This window comes from Salvelinus fontinalis, chromosome 6 (assembly GCF_029448725.1).
Source record: "Salvelinus fontinalis isolate EN_2023a chromosome 6, ASM2944872v1, whole genome shotgun sequence".
Lineage (NCBI taxonomy): Eukaryota > Metazoa > Chordata > Actinopteri > Salmoniformes > Salmonidae > Salvelinus > Salvelinus fontinalis.
The window spans coordinates 78,807,904-78,827,461 of record NC_074670.1 but is presented as its reverse complement, the minus strand read 5'-3'; the positions used below and the strand labels follow the sequence as shown (position 1 = coordinate 78,827,461).

The window sequence follows — 19,558 nt, the reverse complement described above, 5'->3', positions numbered from 1 at the left end:
ATCCTCATGGTGACATCCCGAGGCCCAAGGCTTTGGATCCCCATGGTGACCTCCAGAGGCCCAAGGCTTTGGCTCCCCATGGCGACCTCCAGAGGCCCAAGGCTTTGGATCCCCATGGTGACCTCCAGAGGCCCAAGGCTTTGGATCCCCATGGTGACCTCCAGAGGCCCAAGGCTTTGGATCCCCATGGTGACCTCCTGAGGCCCAAGGCTTTGGATCCCCATGGTGACCTCCAGAGGCCCAAGGTCTTGGATCCCCATGGTGACCTCCAGAGGCCCAAGGCTTTGGATCCCCATGGTGACCTCCTGAGGCCCAAGGCTTTTGATCCCCATGGTGACCTCCAGAGGCCCAAGGCTTTGGATCCCCATGGTGACCTCCAGAGGCCCAAGGCTTTGGATCCCCATGGTGACCTCCAGAGGCCAAAGGCTTTGGATCCCCATGGTGACCTCCAGAGGCCCAAGGTCTTGGATCCCCATGGTGACCTCCAGAGGCCCAAGGCTTTTGATCCCCATGGTGACCTCCTGAGGCCCAAGGCTTTTGATCCCCATGGTGACCTCCAGAGGCCCAAGGCTTTGGATCCCCATGGTGACCTCCAGAGGCCCAAGGTTTGGTAACCCATGGCGACCTCCAGAGGCCCAAGGCTTTGGATCCCCATGGCGACCTCCAGAGGCCCAAGGCTTTGGTTCCCCATGGCGACCTCCAGATGCCCAAGGCTTTGGATCCCCATGGTGACCTCCAGAGGCCCAATGCTTTGGATCCCCATGGTGACCTCCCGAGTTCCAAGGCTTTGGATCCCCATTGTTACCTCAAGAGGCCCAAGGCTTTGGATCCCCATGGTGACCTCCAGTGGCCCAAGACTTTGGATCCCCATGGTGATCTCCAGAGGCCCAAGGCTTAGGATCCCCATGGTGACCTCCTGAGGCCCAAGGCTTTTGATCCCCATGGTGACCTCCAGAGGCCCAAGGCTTTGGATCCCCATGGTGACCTCCAGAGGCCCAAGGCTTTGCGAACCCCATGGTGACCTCCAGAGGCTCAAGGCTTTGGATCCCCATGGCGACCTCCAGAGGCCCAAGGCTTTGGATCCTCATGGTGACCTCCCCAGGCCCAAGGCTTTGGATCCCCATGGTGACCTCCAGAGGCCCAAGGCTTTGGCTCCCCATGGCGACCTCCAGAGGCCCAAGGCTTTGGATCCCCATGGTGACCTCCAGAGGCCCAAGGCTTTGGATCCCCATGGTGACCTCCTGAGGCCCAGGGCTTTGGATCCCCATGGTGACCTCCAGAGGCCCAAGGTCTTGGATCCCCATGGTGACCTCCAGAGGCCCAAGGCTTTGGATCCCCATGGTGACCTCCTGAGGCCCAAGGCTTTTGATCCCCATGGTGACCTCCAGAGGCCCAAGGCTTTGGATCCCCATGGTGACCTCCTGAAGCCCAAGGCTTTGGATCCCCATGGTGACCTCCAGACGCCCAAGTCTTTGGATCCCCATGGTGACCTCCAGAGGCCCAAGGCTTTTGATCCCCATGGTGACCTCCTGAGGCCCAAGGCTTTTGATCCCCATGGTGACCTCCAGAGGCCCAAGGCTTTGGATCCCCATGGTGACCTCCAGAGGCCCAAGGTTTGGTAACCCATGGCGACCTCCAGAGGCCCAAGGCTTTGGATCCCCATGGCGACCTCCAGAGGCCCAAGGCTTTGGTTCCCCATGGCGACCTCCAGAGGCCCAAGGCTTTGGATCCCCATGGTGACCTCCAGAGGCCCAAGGCTTTGGATCCCCATGGTGACCTCCCGAGGCCCAAGGCTTTGGATCCCCATGGCGACCTCCAGAGGCCCAAGGTCTTGGATCCCCATGGTGACCTCCAGTGGCCCAAGGCTTTGGATCCCCATGGTGACCTCCTGAGGCCCAAGGCTTTGGATCCCCATGGTGACCTCCAGAGGCCCAAGGTCTTGGATCCCCGTGGTGACCTCCAGAGGCCCAAGGCTTTGGATCCCCATGGTGACCTCCTGAGGCCCAAGGCTTTTGATCCCCATGGTGACCTCCAGAGGCCCAAGGCTTTGCGACCCCATGGTGACCTCCAGAGGCCCAAGGCTTTGGATCCCCATGGTGACCTCCTGAGGCCCAAGGCTTTGCGACCCCATGGTGACCTCCAGAGGCCCAAGGCTTTGGATCCCCATTGTTACCTCCAGAGGCCCAAGGCTTTGGATCCCCATGGTGACCTCCAGAGGCCCAAGGCTTTGCGAACCCCATGGTGACCTCCAGAGGCTCAAGGCTTTGGATCCCCATGGTGACCTCCAGAGGCCCAAGGCTTTGGATCCTCATGGTGACCTCCAGAGGCCCAAGGCTTTGGATCCCCATGGCAACCTCCAGAGGCCCAAGGCTTTGGATCCTCATGGTGACCTCCCGAGGCCCAAGGCTTTGGATCCCCATGGCGACCTCCAGAGGCCCAAGGCTTTGGATCCCCATGGTGACCTCCTGAGGCCCAAGGCTTTGGATCCCCATGGTGACCTCCAGAGGCCCAAGGCTTTGGATCCCCATGGTGACCTCCAGAGTCCCAAGGCTTTGGATCCCCATGGTGATCTCCAGAGGCCCAAGGCTTTGGATCCCCATGGTGACCTCCAGAGGCCCAAGGCAGTGGATCCCCACGGTGACCAGAGGCCCAAGGCTTTGGATCCCCATGGTGACCTCCAGAGGCCCAAGGCTTTGGATCCCCATGGCGACCTCCAGAGGCCCAAGGCTTTGGATCCCCATGATGACCTCCAGAGGCCCAAGGCTTTGGATCCCCATGATGACCTCCAGAGGCCCAAGGCTTTGGATCCCCATGGTGACCTCCAGAGGCCCAAGGCTTTGGATCCCCATGGTGACCTCCAGAGCCCCAAGGCTTTGGATCCCCACGGTGACCAGAGGCCCAAGGCTTTGGATCCCCATGGTGACCAGAGGCCCAAGGCTTTGGATCCCAATGGTGACCTCCAGAGGCCCAAGGCTTTGACACTGTACTTCCCTAAATACTACACTACTTTTGCCCAGCACATGGCTTTGCTCAAAAATTGTGCACTGTTATATTTAGGACGTAGTCTACAGTATGTATTCACCTCTGTAGCCCAGAGGGAACTAGGAGTTTTACATTATGTGCATAATAGACATACAGACCTATTCAATAGACAGACAGACCTATTCCCAGGATAATTGACTGACAACACATCCTCATTTACAGCAACGTTCTTGGGAATAGTTACAGGGGAGTGGAGGGGGGATGAATGAGCCAATTGGAAGCTGGGGATGATTAGGTGGCCATGATGGTATGAGGGGCAGATTGGGAATTTAGCCAGGACACCGGAGTTAACACACCTACTCTAACAATAAATGCCATGGGATCTTTAGTGTCCACAGAGATTCAGGACACTCCTGTTTAACGTCCCATCCGAAAGACGGCACCCTACACCGGGCAATGTCCCCAATCACTGCCCTTGGGCATTGGGATATTATCATTTTATTTTAGACCAGAGGAAAAAGTGCCTCCTGCTGGCCATCCAACACCACTTCCAGCTGCACCTGGTCTCCCATCCAGGGACCGACCAGAACCAACCCTGCTTACTGTAGCTTCAGAGGCAAGCCAGCAGTGGGATGCAGGGTGCTGTGTTGCTGAAGGTAAGCCTCCAAGATGCAGAGAATAGCATAAATACATGGACTGACAAGTGGGAGTGAGACATACAATGAAAACCAAATCACAAGCCATCAGTTTGTCACTCAGAGAAGAGGGGAGATGTCTCTGACAGACTCTTCTTCTCTGTAAACACAATGCATGTTCTTCACCCATAGACAATGGACCCACTGTCCTACTGGTAGCAAAACAAGGGTCTAAGAAAGAATGATAATGACAGTTGTTCCCTTATCAAACAGAATGATTCAGTATTTTATATACAGACAGAAGTATTTTACTACAATATACGTTTAGACTTCCAGACTAATTTTATTAAATGTTATACAGGAATATAACTTCCCTAGTGTTTATTAACCAGTTACAAATCAACCAAATGTCAACATTCCCTGCTATTCATGCCTGTCCCTGTACTTTCTCAACAAACCAATCAATCCCCTTTCTCTTGACAATGTAATGACAACATTCAACCATCCACACACATGTTCCGAACACCCTCCGTCCACGCTCTGAAAACGCTCCGAACACACGCCGAACGTGCTCCGACCACCACTTACCGCCGGTACCCCCTCTGGGACAGACTAGGTGAGTAGGGGGGTTGGTAGTGGTAGTTCATGGCTCTCGCAACGCTGCTCAGACGTCTCTGTGTCTGCAGCGGGGCTGGGACGGCAGCAGGCGGCTCGGCTGGTCGCTGCATGGTTTGCTGGGCTGGCCCAGGGGTTGGGAGTGGTGGTCTGCTTCTGGCCTGGCTAGGGAGTGGGACAACGCAAGGACGCGACCAACAGGTTCCCATTCCAACGACCAACCAACGAATGAGAGGATAGTGGTGAGACAGGGATGCTTTCACTGTTCTGTTATTCACCGTTGTTTCAGTTTCTTCAGCGATCTCTCTCTCTCTCTCTCTCAAAACACAAAGAGAAAACTGACGAGGACACCTCTGGATGTGGGCCAAGGCCTACGCACAACGCAGCACATAGTGGCCCTCGTCATGTGATTTTCCAAGGCCGTATTAGGACCATACCATCGGCAACCGTTCTCACGCAACAGCTGTCCATGCACAGAATATGAACCTCATTCACAAATGAGGAGGAATGATTTAAATTGAAACATTTCTCAAATGTTTTATCTATTGATTACTGATGGAATCTTGTCCATAATAAGACACTAGTCTTCCATTGTTCTGTAACACGGAACATGAATCCAACCTCTTATCGTCTTACCTACAGTATGTTCTTATGTCAAAACGCCTGAGTTTTCTCAACAGATGAGTCAATCCAGTTTATTTGGCAGTCTTTTGTACCTGGGCAAAATGCTAACAGAAATATTGAGAGATCTAGTGTACCGTAGATCTGTTACAGTTGTTGTTCACATAATAAAACAAGTTGAAGCAGGACATCATGTCAAAAACAAAGGGCATCACATGACATAAGGTTTGAAGATGAAACGTGTGTCAGTATTAGTCCATAGAGTAGCTGTAGAAACCACTGACTGAGCTATTGCAAGTCAACAAGACTTTCATTTCATACCTAGCTAGATAGAGATTTGACACATCATTCTGAATGATGATGATCCCACAAATCCAACATAATGCAGACTAATTAAACAGATATCCATGCAGATATGTCCTGACACGGTGGGAACACAGAGACAGATCAATGGTAACACCCTGAAACCAGTCAATCTCATCTCCCTGTTAAATCCTTCTCTCTGTCGCTGGTCCGTCAATACGGCTGGGAACAGTCCTTGTAATTTATCCTCTAAACTCTACATATGTATGCCAAATGGCACCCTATTCCCTATATAGTGCACTACTTTTGACCAGAGCCCTATGGAAGATGTCCAAAAGTAGTGACACTATATAGAGAATAGGGATCAATTTGGGACGCAAAACCACTGTCAACTCCCCTGTAAACTCTACCAGGAAGTCAGGGCAGAACACTGTAGTTCTGGGCAGCTCAATGACAGCTGATCTCGCTCCCTTTGTAGAACTCATGGAATTAGAATCAATTCCGAATTAGAATAGAATGAGAAGTCGTTTCTACGATAAGTTCTAGAGCCCTTCTCAGAGACAGTGTCATAATGGAGAGTATTAGTTGATAAGAGAGTGCATTAAACACGATGAGACTGTCCCCACCAGAGGGGGTCTGATTACCAGCACTAACTAGGACATACAGCATCTTTCATGGGAGTGGACTCATCCTGATATCTGTAGATGTTAGTAGACATTATCTAATAGATAACCTTTCTAAGAACTGGGAAGAATGAAGGCCATTCAAATTCCATGGTTCACTGGGCAGATGGCCAGGTGTAGCCTACTCAACACGGCCACAAAAGGTGATTCTTCCTCTGCTTGCCAAGTGGCACCCTATTCCCTATTACAGTGCACTTCTTTTGACCATGGCCTATCGGTCTCTGGTGAAAAATAGGGCACTATGTACGGAATAGGGTGCCATTTGGGCTGCAGATCACGTCTCTGATGGCCCACATGCGACTAACTAACATGTATACTGTGCTGCTGGAGCACCAAGATCAATGAGCCTTACAGAAAAACATCTATTATTCTGTTTCTGTTGCGCCCACGCCACTCCTTTACTTTCATGTCATTATGTAGTCAGGTCTCCTCTGCAGCTCTCGTCTCCTCACACCATCCATGTTAGCCTGTTATCTGGTGCCACTGAAGAGACGCTTATATAAGTCGGCTGGTTGAATAATTACAACTCAGGCAGACAGACAGACAGGCACCGTGTTTTCACTAGCGGAATGGGGCTATGCTGGACACACCCCTCCTGTGGTCTATACCTGAGTGAGTTAGGAGCGTGTGTTCCATAACATTAGACTAGACAGTGAACCGTTCTGGTTGGTGAAACATCTTTGCTAACAACGCCCAAGTCGCTCTTTACAAGAGACACAGTCTGGGTGGTGTCTGGTTACACAGCAACCACAACAAGCCACCCAGTCCATATTATAGATGCCCTGCCAATGCCTCCACCGTTCACATGGAAACACATGCAGTAGGCCAATGTAGTGTGTCATGTTGTCATTCAATGACAAATAGTACGCTTTTTTTTGTTGTTGATATGTGAATTATTAAATGATGGTCAGTTCCACACCAGCAGAACGGGACACCTTATTGTAACCCCCATGCATGTATGCACAAACACGTACCCACACCCACACCCACACACACACACACACACACACACACACACACACACACACACACACACACACACACACACACACACACACACACACACACACACACACACACACACACACACAAGCTCTCTGAGGGCTCTTTGTCATTCGGAGCCTCCTCCTCTCTCTCCATGTTGCCTGATTTTCACACCCTCATGAGAACCGTGTTATTCAGGAAGTAGAGACATCTGTCTTTTAATGGCATGTTCCTCTGTATGATCCGGTCAGTTCATGTCATGTTCCTCTGTAATGATAACTAACATGGTCCATGTCCTATGAGACAGTAATGATAACTAACATGGTCCATGTCCTATGAGAGGGTAATGATAACTAACATGGTCCATGTCCTATGAGAGGGTAATGATAACTAACATGGTCCATGTCCTATGAGAGGGTAATGATAACTAACATGGTCCATGTCCTATGAGACGGTCATGATAACTAACATGGTCCATGTCCTCTGAGAGGGTAATGATAACTAACATGGTCCATGTCCTATGAGAGGGTAATGATAACTAACATGGTCCATGTCCTATGAGACAGTCATGATAACTAACATGGTCCATGTCCTATGAGACAGTAATGTATTCACAGGGGTTGTATTAAAAATGTCTATTTCAGTAAATTTGATTGAGTTGTTTTGCTTGTCTTTTAAATACAAACATCTACCACTTGGAATGATTTACAACTTTATCTTCCTAGTTTGTTTTCTAAATCAAAAAATATAAACGGTGGAGTCACTCTCCTTTACACTGACAGTGGAGTCACTCTCCTTTACACTGACAGTGGAGTCACTCTCCTATACATTGACAGTGGAGTCACTCTCCTATACATTGACAGTGGAGTCACTCTCCTTTACACTGACAGTGGAGTCACTCTCCTATACATTGACAGTGGAGTCACTCTCCTATACACTGACAGTGGAGTACCTCTCCTATACACTGACAGTGTAGTCACTCTCCTTTACATTGACAGTGGAGTCACTCTCCTATACATTGACAGTGGAGTCACTCTCCTATACATTGACAGTGGAGTCACTCTCCTATACATTGACAGTGGAGTCACTCTCCTATACACTGCCAGTGTAGTCACTCTCCTATACATTAACAGTGGAGTCACTCTCCTTTACATTGACAGTGGAGTCACTCTCCTACACATTGACAGTGGAGTCACTCTCCTATACATTGACAGGGTAGTCACTCTCCTATACATTGACAGTGGAGTCACTCTCCTGTACAGTGACAGTGGAGTCACTCTCCTACACATTGACAGTGGAGTCACTCTCCTATACATTGACAGGGTAGTCACTCTCCTATACATTGACAGTGGAGTCACTCTCCTGTACATTGACAGTGGAGTCACTCTCCTATACATTGACAGTGGAGTCACTCTCCTATACATTGACAGTGGAGTCACTCTCCTATACATTGACAGTGGAGTCACTCTCCTATACATTGACAGTGGAGTCACTCTCCTATACATTGACAGTGGAGTCACTCTCCTATACATTAACAGTGGAGTCACTCTCCTACACATTGACAGTGGAGTCACTCTCCTATACATTGACATTGGAGTCACTCTCCTATACATTGACAGTGGAGTCACTCTCCTATACATTGACAGTGGAGTCACTCTCCTATACATTGACAGTGGAGTCACTCTCCTTTACACTGACAGTGGAGTCACTCTCCTTTACACTGACAGTGGAGTCACTCTCCTACACATTGACAGTGGAGTCACTCTCCTATACATTGACAGTGGAGTCACTCTCCTATACATTGACAGTGGAGTCACTCTCCTATACATTGACAGTGGAGTCACTCTCCTATACATTGACAGTGGAGTCACTCTCCTATACACTGACAGTGGAGTCACTCTCCTATACATTGACAGTGGAGTCACTCTCCTATACATTGACAGTGGAGTCACTCTCCTATACATTGACAGTGGAGTCACTCTCCTATACATTGACAGTGGAGTCACTCTCCTATACATTGACAGTGGTGTCGTGCAAAGCAAGACTCTTCCATGACAACTGGATCTGAAAACATGAAAAGCTGAAATGTAAGGGCCTTCAGCCTTCCTCCTTAGGAAGTATCTTTGTGGCGCTTTGGAGAAAAAAAGCACGAGCTGCCTTGAGTTGAGTCATGTACCAGAACAAAAGGTTACAGAGGTTAAAGTCACCCGTTTGTGTTTGTCTGTTCACACACAGTACAGATTTACCTCAGATGTGGATGCCTTCTCTGAACAGGAGGCTTCACAAGTGCTGACATCATAGTGAGTGGTACAAAGTGTGCTAAGACCATTCAGACCTGTCTCTCTACTCCATACCGGTCCCTCTCTACTCTATACCGGTCCCTCTCTACTCTATACCGGTCCCTCTCTACTCTATACCGGTCCCTCTCTACTCTATACCGGTCCCTCTCTACTCTATACCGGTCCCTCTCTACTCTATACCGGTCCCTCTCTACTCTATACCGGTCCCTCTCTACTCTATACCGGTCCCTCTCTACTCTATACCGGTCCCTCTCTACTCTATACCGGTCCCTCTCTACTCTATTTTGGTCCCTCTCTACTCTATACCGGTCCCTCTCTACTCTATACCGGTCCCTCTCTACTCTATACCGGTCCCTCTCTACTCTATACCGGTCCCTCTCTACTCTATACCGGTAGACAAGCACCTCAGGTCACGACAGATTGGACGCTAAACTGGCTAAAGAAATGGTTGATTTCATTATCACACCTCTTGCCCACATTTTCAATCTATAATTTGCTAAGGGCATTGTGCCCTATGAACTGAAAATGGCCAAAAGTTTTCCAATTCATAAAGTTGATCAAACTTTAAAAATGACAACTTTTGCCGTCTACCTCGACCATTTTAGAGAAGCTTGCATATAACAGATTAATAAAATATCTTAAAAAGTTAAGTCTCTTATACAAACAGAAAAAGAGTCAGAAAAATCTCACTCTACTTATTTAATTGACGAAAGACATAAGGAAAATGATCGCATTCAGTATTTTTCTGGCTCTCTCAAAAGAATTCGGGAGATTAAGTGTGGTGTGCCGCAGGGATCAATTCTTGGTCCCCTATTATGTGTGTTTTACTCTCACAGCGACCTCAATGATCGTATTAATATTGTTCATGATAAACTGCAAATATCTCCAAGTGATTTAAAATCAACAAATTGTCACTGAAAGGGTGGATACTTAGTCAGTTGTACAACTGAATGAATATCCACGTCTTCGGCGCCCGGGAAACAGTGGGTTTACTGCCTTGCTTAGTGGCAGTACAACAGATTTTTACCTTGATAGCTCGGGGATTCGATCCAGCAACCTTTCGGTTACTGGCCCAATGCTCTAAGCCTGTACAACACACTTTCTTGGTCTTTTTATTGATTATAAATTGTCATGGAAACCACACATAATGACAATAATCTCTAAGATCAATAAAAAATAAGCACACCTCCTGTAACATTATATGGACCAGCACACAACGTACCAAATTACTTGTAACGGCTGTTGGAAGGAGAGGACCAAGGTGCAGCGTGGTACGTGTCCATATTTATTAAATGAACACTGAAATAACAAAAATGACAAAGAGAAACGACCAAAACAGTTCTGGCTGGTGCAGACACACAACAGAAAACAGGAAACAACTACCCACAAACACAGGTTACCTAAGTATGGTTCTCAATCGGAGACAACGATTGACAGCTGCCTCTGATTGGGAACCATACCAGGCCAAACACATAGAAATACAACACACAGAACAAAACATTGAATGCCAACCCCAACTCATGCCCTGACCAACCCAAATAGAGATATAAAAAGGATCTCTAAGGTCAGGGCGTGACACTCCTATCAATCTATCGCCTGCAGAAACGCTCAGTAATAATAAAATCATCTGATGGTTTAAAAGACCATTCAGCTCCACTTTTCAAACAATTAGGACTCCTGAATATTTATCAAATGAATTATCTTCAAGTTGTTCAATTTGTTTACAGCTCTTTAACTCACTTATTACAATCTTTCTTCAAAAACAACTATTTCACCACCACATATGAATTCCATAACTACTCAACATGAAACAGACAACAGCTACGCTCACCCACATTCAACAACAACCAATTCTCAATTCAATCACCTACAGAGGCCCTATGATCTGGAACTCAATCCCGCCCTGATTTTGGCAAACTATCCCCATCATTGTTAAAAACATGTTGTTACTGTCCATTACAGCTCTACACCCCCAGTTGTAACTGTCCATTAACAGCTCTACACCCCCAGTTGTAACTGTCCATTACAGCGCTACACCCCCAGTTGTAACTGTCCATTACAGCTCTACACCCCTAGTTGTAACTGTCAATTAACAGCTCTACACCCCCAATTGTAACTGTCCATTACAGCGCTACACCCCCAGTTGTAACTGTCCATTACAGCTCTACACCCCTAGTTGTAACTGTCAATTAACAGCTCTACACCCCCAATTGTAACTGTCCATTACAGCTCTACACCCCCAGTTGTAACTGTCAATTAACAGCTCTACACCCCCAATTGTAACTGTCCATTACAGCTCTACACCCCCAGTTGTAACTGTCAATTAACAGCTCTACACCCCCAATTGTAACTGTCCATTACAGCTCTACACCCCCAATTGTAACTGTCCATTACAGCTCTACACCCCCAGTTGTAATTGTCCATTACAGCTTTACACCCCCAGTTGTAACTGTCCATTAACAGCTCTACACCCCCAGTTGTAACTGTCCATTAACTGCTCTACACCCCCAGTTGTAACTGTCCATTAACAGCTCTACACCCCCAGTTGTAACTGTCCATTACAGCTCTACACCCCCAGTTGTAACTGTCCATTACAGCTCTACACCCCCAGTTGTAACTGTCTATTACAGCTCTACACCCCCAGTTGTAACTGTCCATTACAGCTCTACACCCCCAGTTGTAACTCTCCATTAACAGCTCTACACCCCCAGTTGTAACTGTCCATTACAGCTCTACACCCCCAGTTGTAACTCTCCATTAACAGCTCTACACCCCCAGTTGTAACTGTCCATTACAGCTCTACACCCCCAGTTGTAACTGTCCATTAACAGCTCTACACCCCCAGTTGTAACTGTCCATTAACAGCTCTACACCCCCAGTTGTAACTGTCCATTAACAGCTCTACACCCCCAGTTGTAACTGTCCATTAACAGCTCTACACCCCCAGTTGTAAGTGTCCATTACAGCGCAACACCCCCAGTTGTAACTGTCCATTACAGCGCTACACCCCCAGTTGTAACTGTCCATTACAGTGCTACACCCCCATTTTATTGTATTTGACCTCTTTTACCAGACTTGATTTTCCCTAATGAAAAATGTATCAACCCCTAAAAAAATATCCATTAATTATTATCTACATAATAATCAACATTTCATGTTGCTGTAGGATTATTTTCCTGCCCTAGCAAACTGGCTCAAATTAAGATGCTACATCTGTAGTGCACTATATAGGGAATAAGGTGCCATTTTGGATGCATAAAATATACTGTAGCTGCTATGATTGTCTTTTCCCTACCAACTGAGAGCATTTGTCCCCAAGGTGAAACAGAAGCCATGGACTGGAGGGAGCCCAAACAAAAAATGAGCTCAATGAGATTTAAATCATATTACCATCCGTCTACAGTACCACAATGATTATTACATTTGCAACAAATTGAGTCAGTCCTTTCCCCGATCCAATATGGACCTGTTCTGACTAACAAGGAAGTCACCGTAGTTGATGTTGACATTTTTGCTGTGACCCAAACAGCACACTATTCCCTATATAGTGCACTACTTTTTTTTCAAAAAGTAGTGCACTAAACAGGGAATAGGCTTCCATTTGGGACTGAGTTGGTGAAATTTTATCAGCAAAATTGAATTGTGGGTTTTATCTGCATCAATTTCTCTTTTACAAATGTAATTTCCTGGCAGTAAATTAGGTAAAGAGCTTCATCAGAGTATAAGATTCATTGATATGGTTTCACTTCTGGGAGCAGAGGAATAATAGCTACTGTACTAAGTGGAATGAAATAGGCATTTTCTGGTGTAGACATATTTGGTAAGCTTCAGTCTTACTGTATAGCCAGTCCAAGGCACACAAGGTTCTCAGAGTGTTAGTGCTTGATCAGTTTCCCTCCCAGTCAATGTAAGCTTCTTCATTATGATCTAAAAGGCAAAACTGGTCCTAGATCAGTACTCCTACTCTGAGACACTTTATGAATACAAGCCCATATTTTCTAGTTCTATAGAACCGCTTCTTCATTCCAGACAGAGGCTACTCTGGGCCATAGGAGAATCTGAAACAGCCATGAACATTGTTGTTCACATTGCATGTGGGTACAGTAACGTTAGGGTCTCGGAAAAAAGCACTGTTCAGCATGCGCAGCACCCACAGCCTGCATGGAAACCAACTCAGTGGAGCACTGAAGACAGAGGCTGTGTGGGTGTGTCCAAAATCACATCCTTTTTCAAAACGTTTTATTATTTCACCTTTATTTAACCAGGTAGGTCAGCTGAGAACAAGTTCTCATTTACAACTGCGACCTGGCCAAGATAGAACAAAGCACTGCGACACAAACAACACAGAGTTACACATGGGATAAACAAATGTACAGTCAATAACACAATAGAAAAGTCTATATACAGTTTGTGCAAATGTAGTAAGATTAGGGAGGTAAGGCAATAAATAGGCCATAGCGGCGAAATAATTACAATCTAGCAATTAAACACTGGAGTGATAGATGTGCAGAAGATGAATGTGCAAGTAGAGATACTGGGGTGCAAAGGAGCACAAAAAAAAATAACAATATGGGGATGAGGTAGTTGGGTGGACTATTTACAGATGGGCTATTTACAGGTGCAATGATCGGTAAGCTGCTCTGACAGCTGGTGCTTAAAGTTAATGAGAGAGATATAAGTCTCCAGCTTCAGTGATTTTTGCAATTCGTTCCAGTTATTGGTAGCAGAGAACTGGAAGGAAAAGTGGCCAAATAGGAGTTGGCTTTGGGGATGACCAGTGAAATATACCTGCTGGAGTGCGTGCTACAGGTGGGTGCTGCATTCAGTGACCAGTGAGCTGAGATAAGGCGGGGCTTTACCTAGCGAAGACTTATAGATGACCTGGAGCCAGTGGGTTTGGCGACGAATATGAAGCGAGGGACAGCCAACGAGAGCATATTTTAGAAAGGCAGGGTAGGATAGATATAGGTCTGTAACAGTTTGGGTCTAGAGTATCACCCCCTTTGAAGAGGGGGATGACCACGGCAGCTTTCCAATCTTTGGGGATCTCAGACGATACGAAAGAGAGGCTGAACAGGCTAGTAATAGAGTTTGCAACATTTGCGGTGGATTATTTTAGAAAGAGAGGGTCCAGATTGTCTAGCCCAGCTGATTTGTAAGGGTCCAGATTTTGCAGCTCTTTCAGAACATCAGCTATCTGGATTTAGGTGAAGGAGAAATGGGGGAGGCTTGGGAAAGTTGCTGTGGGGAGCAAGAGGGCTGTTGACCGGGGTAGGGGTAGCCAGGTGGAAAGCATGGCCAGCCGTAGAAAAATGCTTGTTGAAATGTTCATTTATCGTAGATTTATCGGTGGTGACAGTGTTTCCTAGCCTCAGTGCAGTGGGCAGCTTGGAGGAAGTGTTCTTATTCTCCATGAACTTTACAGTGTCCCAGAACCTTTTGGAGTTTGTGCTGCAGGATGCAAATTTCTGTTTGAAAAAGCTAGCCTTTGCTTTCCTAACTGCCTGTGTATATTGTTTCCTAACTCCCTCAAAAGTTTAATATCGCGGGGGCTATTCGATGCTAATGCTGTACGCCACAGGATGTTTTTGTGCTGGTCAAGGGCAGTCAGATCTGGGGTGAACCATGGGCTATATCTGTTCCTGGTTCTACATTTTTTGAATGGGGCATGCTTATTGAAGATGGTGAGGAAAGCACTTTTGAAGAATAACCAGGCATCCTCGACTGACGGAATGATGTCAATATCCTTCCAGGATACCTGTGTGACTGTGTGAGACGCACCCAGTCACAACTGTTCCAGATGTGCCTGATTCCTCCATGTGCTGTGGAAGTGGTTCCGTTAACCATACTAACTCATTAATAATGTATTGTTTTCTACAGAGAACCCCAAATCTGTCTGTGTGTGTTATTCACGGCCGGCTGGTCATAGCTAGGCCGGACACAATCAATGCTTCCAATTACACAACAGTCTCCCATTACGATGGGGGGGTGTGTGTGTGTGTGTGTGTGTGTGTGTGTGTGTGTGTGTGTGTGTGTGTGTGTGTGTGTGTGTGTGTGTGTGTGTGTGTGTGTGTGTGTGTGTGTGTGTGTGTGTGTGTGTGTGGTCTGTATGGATGTATGTGTGTGTGTGTTGTCCATATGGATGTGTGCGTCTGTGTGTATGTGTGAAGGGGGAATAACAGAGCAAAGCGAGGACTTTCTGTCACGGAAGGTTTATATTACCAAGTCCATCTGCAGTGGGGAGAGGAGTGGGGTGCAGGGCAGTGTTGAAAAAGAGAGGCACTACACACACACATGCGCACACATGCGCGCGTACACACACACACACGCACACACACACACACACACACACACACACACACACACACACACACACACACACACACACACACACACACACACACACACACACACACACACACACACACACACACACACACACACACACACACACACACACACACACTTCCTCGCCCCAATTTACTGCCTGACTGCCACAGATCCACTTCCTCCTAACACAGGCTGACAAAACATATAAATGGACTTTACATTAGGCTCTGCAGTGCTTTAAGTCTCACTGACGACTGACTGTGTCAGCTCTGCCACTTTCTCTTTTCAGCTAATATCTACGTCAACTGTGACAGAGGGCTCTGTACTCACCAACTGTGAAAGTGGGCTCTGTCCTCACCAACTGTGAAAGAGGGCTCTGTCCTCACCAACTGTGACAGAGGGCTCTGTCCTCACCAACTGTGAAAGAAGGCTCTGTCCTCACCAACTGTGACAGAGGGCTCTGTACTCACCAACTGTGAAAGAGGGCTCTGTCCTCACCAACTGAGTTCCCCTTTACTTTACTGTACAGTCTCACATTCTCCTTTACTTTACTGTACAGTCTCACATTCTCCTTTACTTTACTCTACAGTCTCACATTCTCCTTTACTTTACTGTACAGTCTCACATTCTCCTTTACTTTACAGTGTCACATTCTCCTTTACTTTACTGTACAGTCTCACAGATAGTGATCAGTGATCATCTCACAGGGGAGAGACTACAAATACCAGAAACGCGGAAGACAAACATGGGACCCTGAATGTCCAATTAAATTGCATTTACGGTATTTAATGAGTACCGTTTTGGGACTCGACACATTTGGCATGGGGGGAAAATAAATTGGCATCAAACACTGCTGCCACGTCATGTAAAGCCATTACTGTAAGAGCTCGACGGGGAGGTAGGCTGTTTGGGAGTTTACAGGAACCGTGACTCTCCTTTCCTGAGTTCAAAGCCCCTCTGATGCACTCCTCATTCCTCAATAAGGTTTACATTGTACAGGGCTTCAGGTTAACAATAAGGTTTAAATTGTACAAGGCTTCAGGTAAACAATAAGGTTTAAATTGTACAAGGCTTCAGGTAAACAATAAAGTTTAAATTGTACGGGGCTTCAGGTAAACAATAAAGTTTAAATTGTACGGGGCTTCAGGTAAACAATAAAGTTTAAATTGTACGGGGCTTCAGGTAAACAATAAAGTTTAAATTGTACGTCGCTTCAGGTAAACAATAAAGTTTAAATTGTACGTCGCTTCAGGTAAACAATAAAGTTTAAATTGTACGTGGCTTCAGGTAAACAATAAAGTTTAAATTGTACGTGGCTTCAGGTAAACAATAAAGTTTAAATTGTACAGGGCTTCAGGTGAACAATAAAGTTTAAATTGTACGTGGCTTCAGGTAAACAATAAAGTTTAAATTGTACAGGGCTTCAGGTGAACAATAAAGTTTAAATTGTACGGGGCTTCAGGTAAACAATAAAGTTTAAATTGTAAAGGGCTTCAGGTAAACAATAAAGTTTAAATTGTACAGGGCTTCAGGTGAACAATAAAGTTTAAATTGTACGGGGCTTCAGGTAAACAATAAAGTTTAAATTGTACGGCGCTTCAGGTAAACAATAACGTTTAAATTGTACGGTGCTTCAGGTAAACAATAAAGTTTAAATTGTACAGGGCTTCAGGTGAACAATAAAGTTTAAATTGTACGTGGCTTCAGTTAAACAATAAAGTTTAAATTGTACAGGGCTTCAGGTGAACAATAAAGTTTTAATTGTACAGGGCTTCAGGTGAACAATAATGTCAAAATGTTATGAGGCTTCAGGTAAACAAAAAGGTTAAATTGCTCACTTTCCTCTCCACCACTAGGAGAATGGGTCTAAAGTCCAACTACTGTTCTACAGAACTGCGTATCACCTCTGGAGCCCACCAATAGATCACGCCATATACACACACATGTAAACACCCACACGCACACCCACACCCTGGAGTAGCTCGATGGGGAGGGAGCTTTGTTTGGGAGTTTACAGGAACAGGGACTGTGCCTTTACTTTCCCTGAGTTCAAAGCCCCTCTGCTGCACCCCTCAGCCCTCAGACACAGGGGGCTCCCAAATGGCACCCTATTCCTAATTTAGTGCACTACTTTTGACCAGCGCTCATAGGGCTTTGATGCAAAGTAGGGCATTTGTGTAGAGCATTTAGTGCCATTGGAGACACAGTCAAGGTGCTGTCTCCGCCGATTGGTGGAAGTGCAGAATTGTTGGGGGGCGTGTGGTGGGAGAGGCAACTGCTTTAGTTCTGACATAGAAAAGTACACTAACGACCATTGAACAGAATACAATTACAACAAACCAAAAAATACTGATGATAAATTCATATAGTACATTTCTCTCGACACATCGTTTCAATGGGATAACAAGATATGACTTCGAGACTGTGTTGTTTTGAAGGTTAAACAGATTAGAGCATGTCATTCCTTAATCAGATTGTCTTGGCGATGTGTCACTGAATCTGTCCCAAATGGCAACCTATTTCATTTAAAGTGCACTACTTTTGACCTGGGCCCAATTGGGAAGACAACTTCTTATTGGCTTAAAATCAATGAGTTTTGAAATGAATATAAATGTATCCACATTTATCGATTTTTCTTCCCCCCCATGTAGTTTTCCTTGACAATCTTATCTTTAGTAAATAAATGACCTTCACTTTCAGAACATGCTTATCATAATTGCCTAAAAGTTTGTTTTTTTTTGGGGGGGGGGGGGTTGAAAAACAACAAGGTGGGTCCTTTCTCCTTCATCTCTGGGTCTAAAGGAACACAGCTGACATTGACATCCTGCCTTGTCGAGGAGTTCGCTTTGCGGTATAAATTGATGTTGACCTCTTCAGGCTTTAACCTGTTGGGGATGGGGGCGCTGTTTAGACTACTTATGCTAATTTGGCTAATTTTTTAAACGGCTTCCCACAAAATCCTTGATCGTACAATATGCATATTATTATTATTATTGGATAGAAAACAGTCTATAGTTTCTATAGGAGTTGAAATTTTGTCTCTAAGTGGAACAGAGCCCATTCTACAGCAATTTCCCTGACATGGAGTCAGATTTGAGAAATGTTGGCCACTGTTCTGAAGTCATTTAAAAGGGCACTGTCGTTGCTATGACTATACGGACACTTCTTACGTCTTCCCCTGGATGCCTTTACGTGATGACGATTCCAACGGGGTCGATTGCGCGTTCACAGGCCCTACAAATGAAAAAACCCTGAAGCTAGTCATTCTTTGGGAGCTGCGTCATGAGCCAAGAGGACACCGGCGCGCACTTGTTCCAAGCGTTAGTTTAGCCTGTTATATTTCTCCGGTCATCTTTTCACTCGTTATAGGAGTTAAAAACATCATAAGGTAGTTAATTTAAAGCGTTTTATAGCAATTTATATCCGTTTAGTGCGATTTTGGGACATTTATTTTTGCAACGATGTGAAAAGTTGGGCACGCTTTTCAGTTCATCCCGAACGCAGTTGACATTTCCACATGGCAAGAGGACAGCTTTCCACCAAAAGACGATTTCTCCCAAGAAAGGATCCTTTGCCCAAGATACTGATGGAAGAACAGCTCAAGGTAGGACATTTTTATTATGATAAATCGTGTTTCTGTCGAAACATTTTAGTGGCTTAGGACGCCATGTTTTTTGACGTAGCTTCGCTTGGCGCAAACTGTATTGAAAAGTAAGGATAAATTAAAAAATGTAATAACGCAATTGTATTAAGAATTAAATTGTCTATCAATCCCTGTCCACCCTGTATTTTTTAGTCACGTTTATGAGTATTTATGTATAAGAGTAGATCACTGTCTAAGTGGCGCAAGGACATTTTCTGACCAACTGAGCTACATTTCACATTGTCTAACCATGATTTTGGGGGCTAAATATAAACATTTTCGATCAAACTGTATATGCATGTTGTAATGTGATGTTACAGGAGTGTCATCGGAAGAATTCTGAGAAGGTTAGTGAAAAAATTAATATCTTTTGGCGATGTTGACTTTTATCGCTCACTTTGGCTAGAATCAATGCTGGGCTGCTAATTGCTATGTGCTAAGCTAATATAACGATTTATTGTG

The 19,558-nt window shown here is 45.8% G+C and overlaps 1 protein-coding gene across 2 annotated transcripts in view; it reads right to left on the bottom strand.

The window, feature by feature from the left end:
* The window catches only part of LOC129858508 (TSC22 domain family protein 1-like), a 64,217-nt gene that overhangs the window by 8,228 nt on the left and 36,431 nt on the right, over window positions 1-19,558 (bottom strand). Inside the window, exon 1 of one of the 2 annotated variants that reach the window (XM_055927799.1) lies at window positions 4,206-4,515. The exons of the other annotated variant lie outside the window; for it this stretch is intronic. Within the exon in view, the coding sequence (XP_055783774.1) occupies window positions 4,206-4,441 (236 nt within the window). The 5' untranslated portion in view covers window positions 4,442-4,515. Of the gene's footprint in view, window positions 1-4,205; window positions 4,516-19,558 lie in introns of those variants that run through there. 2 annotated transcript variants of the gene reach the window in all.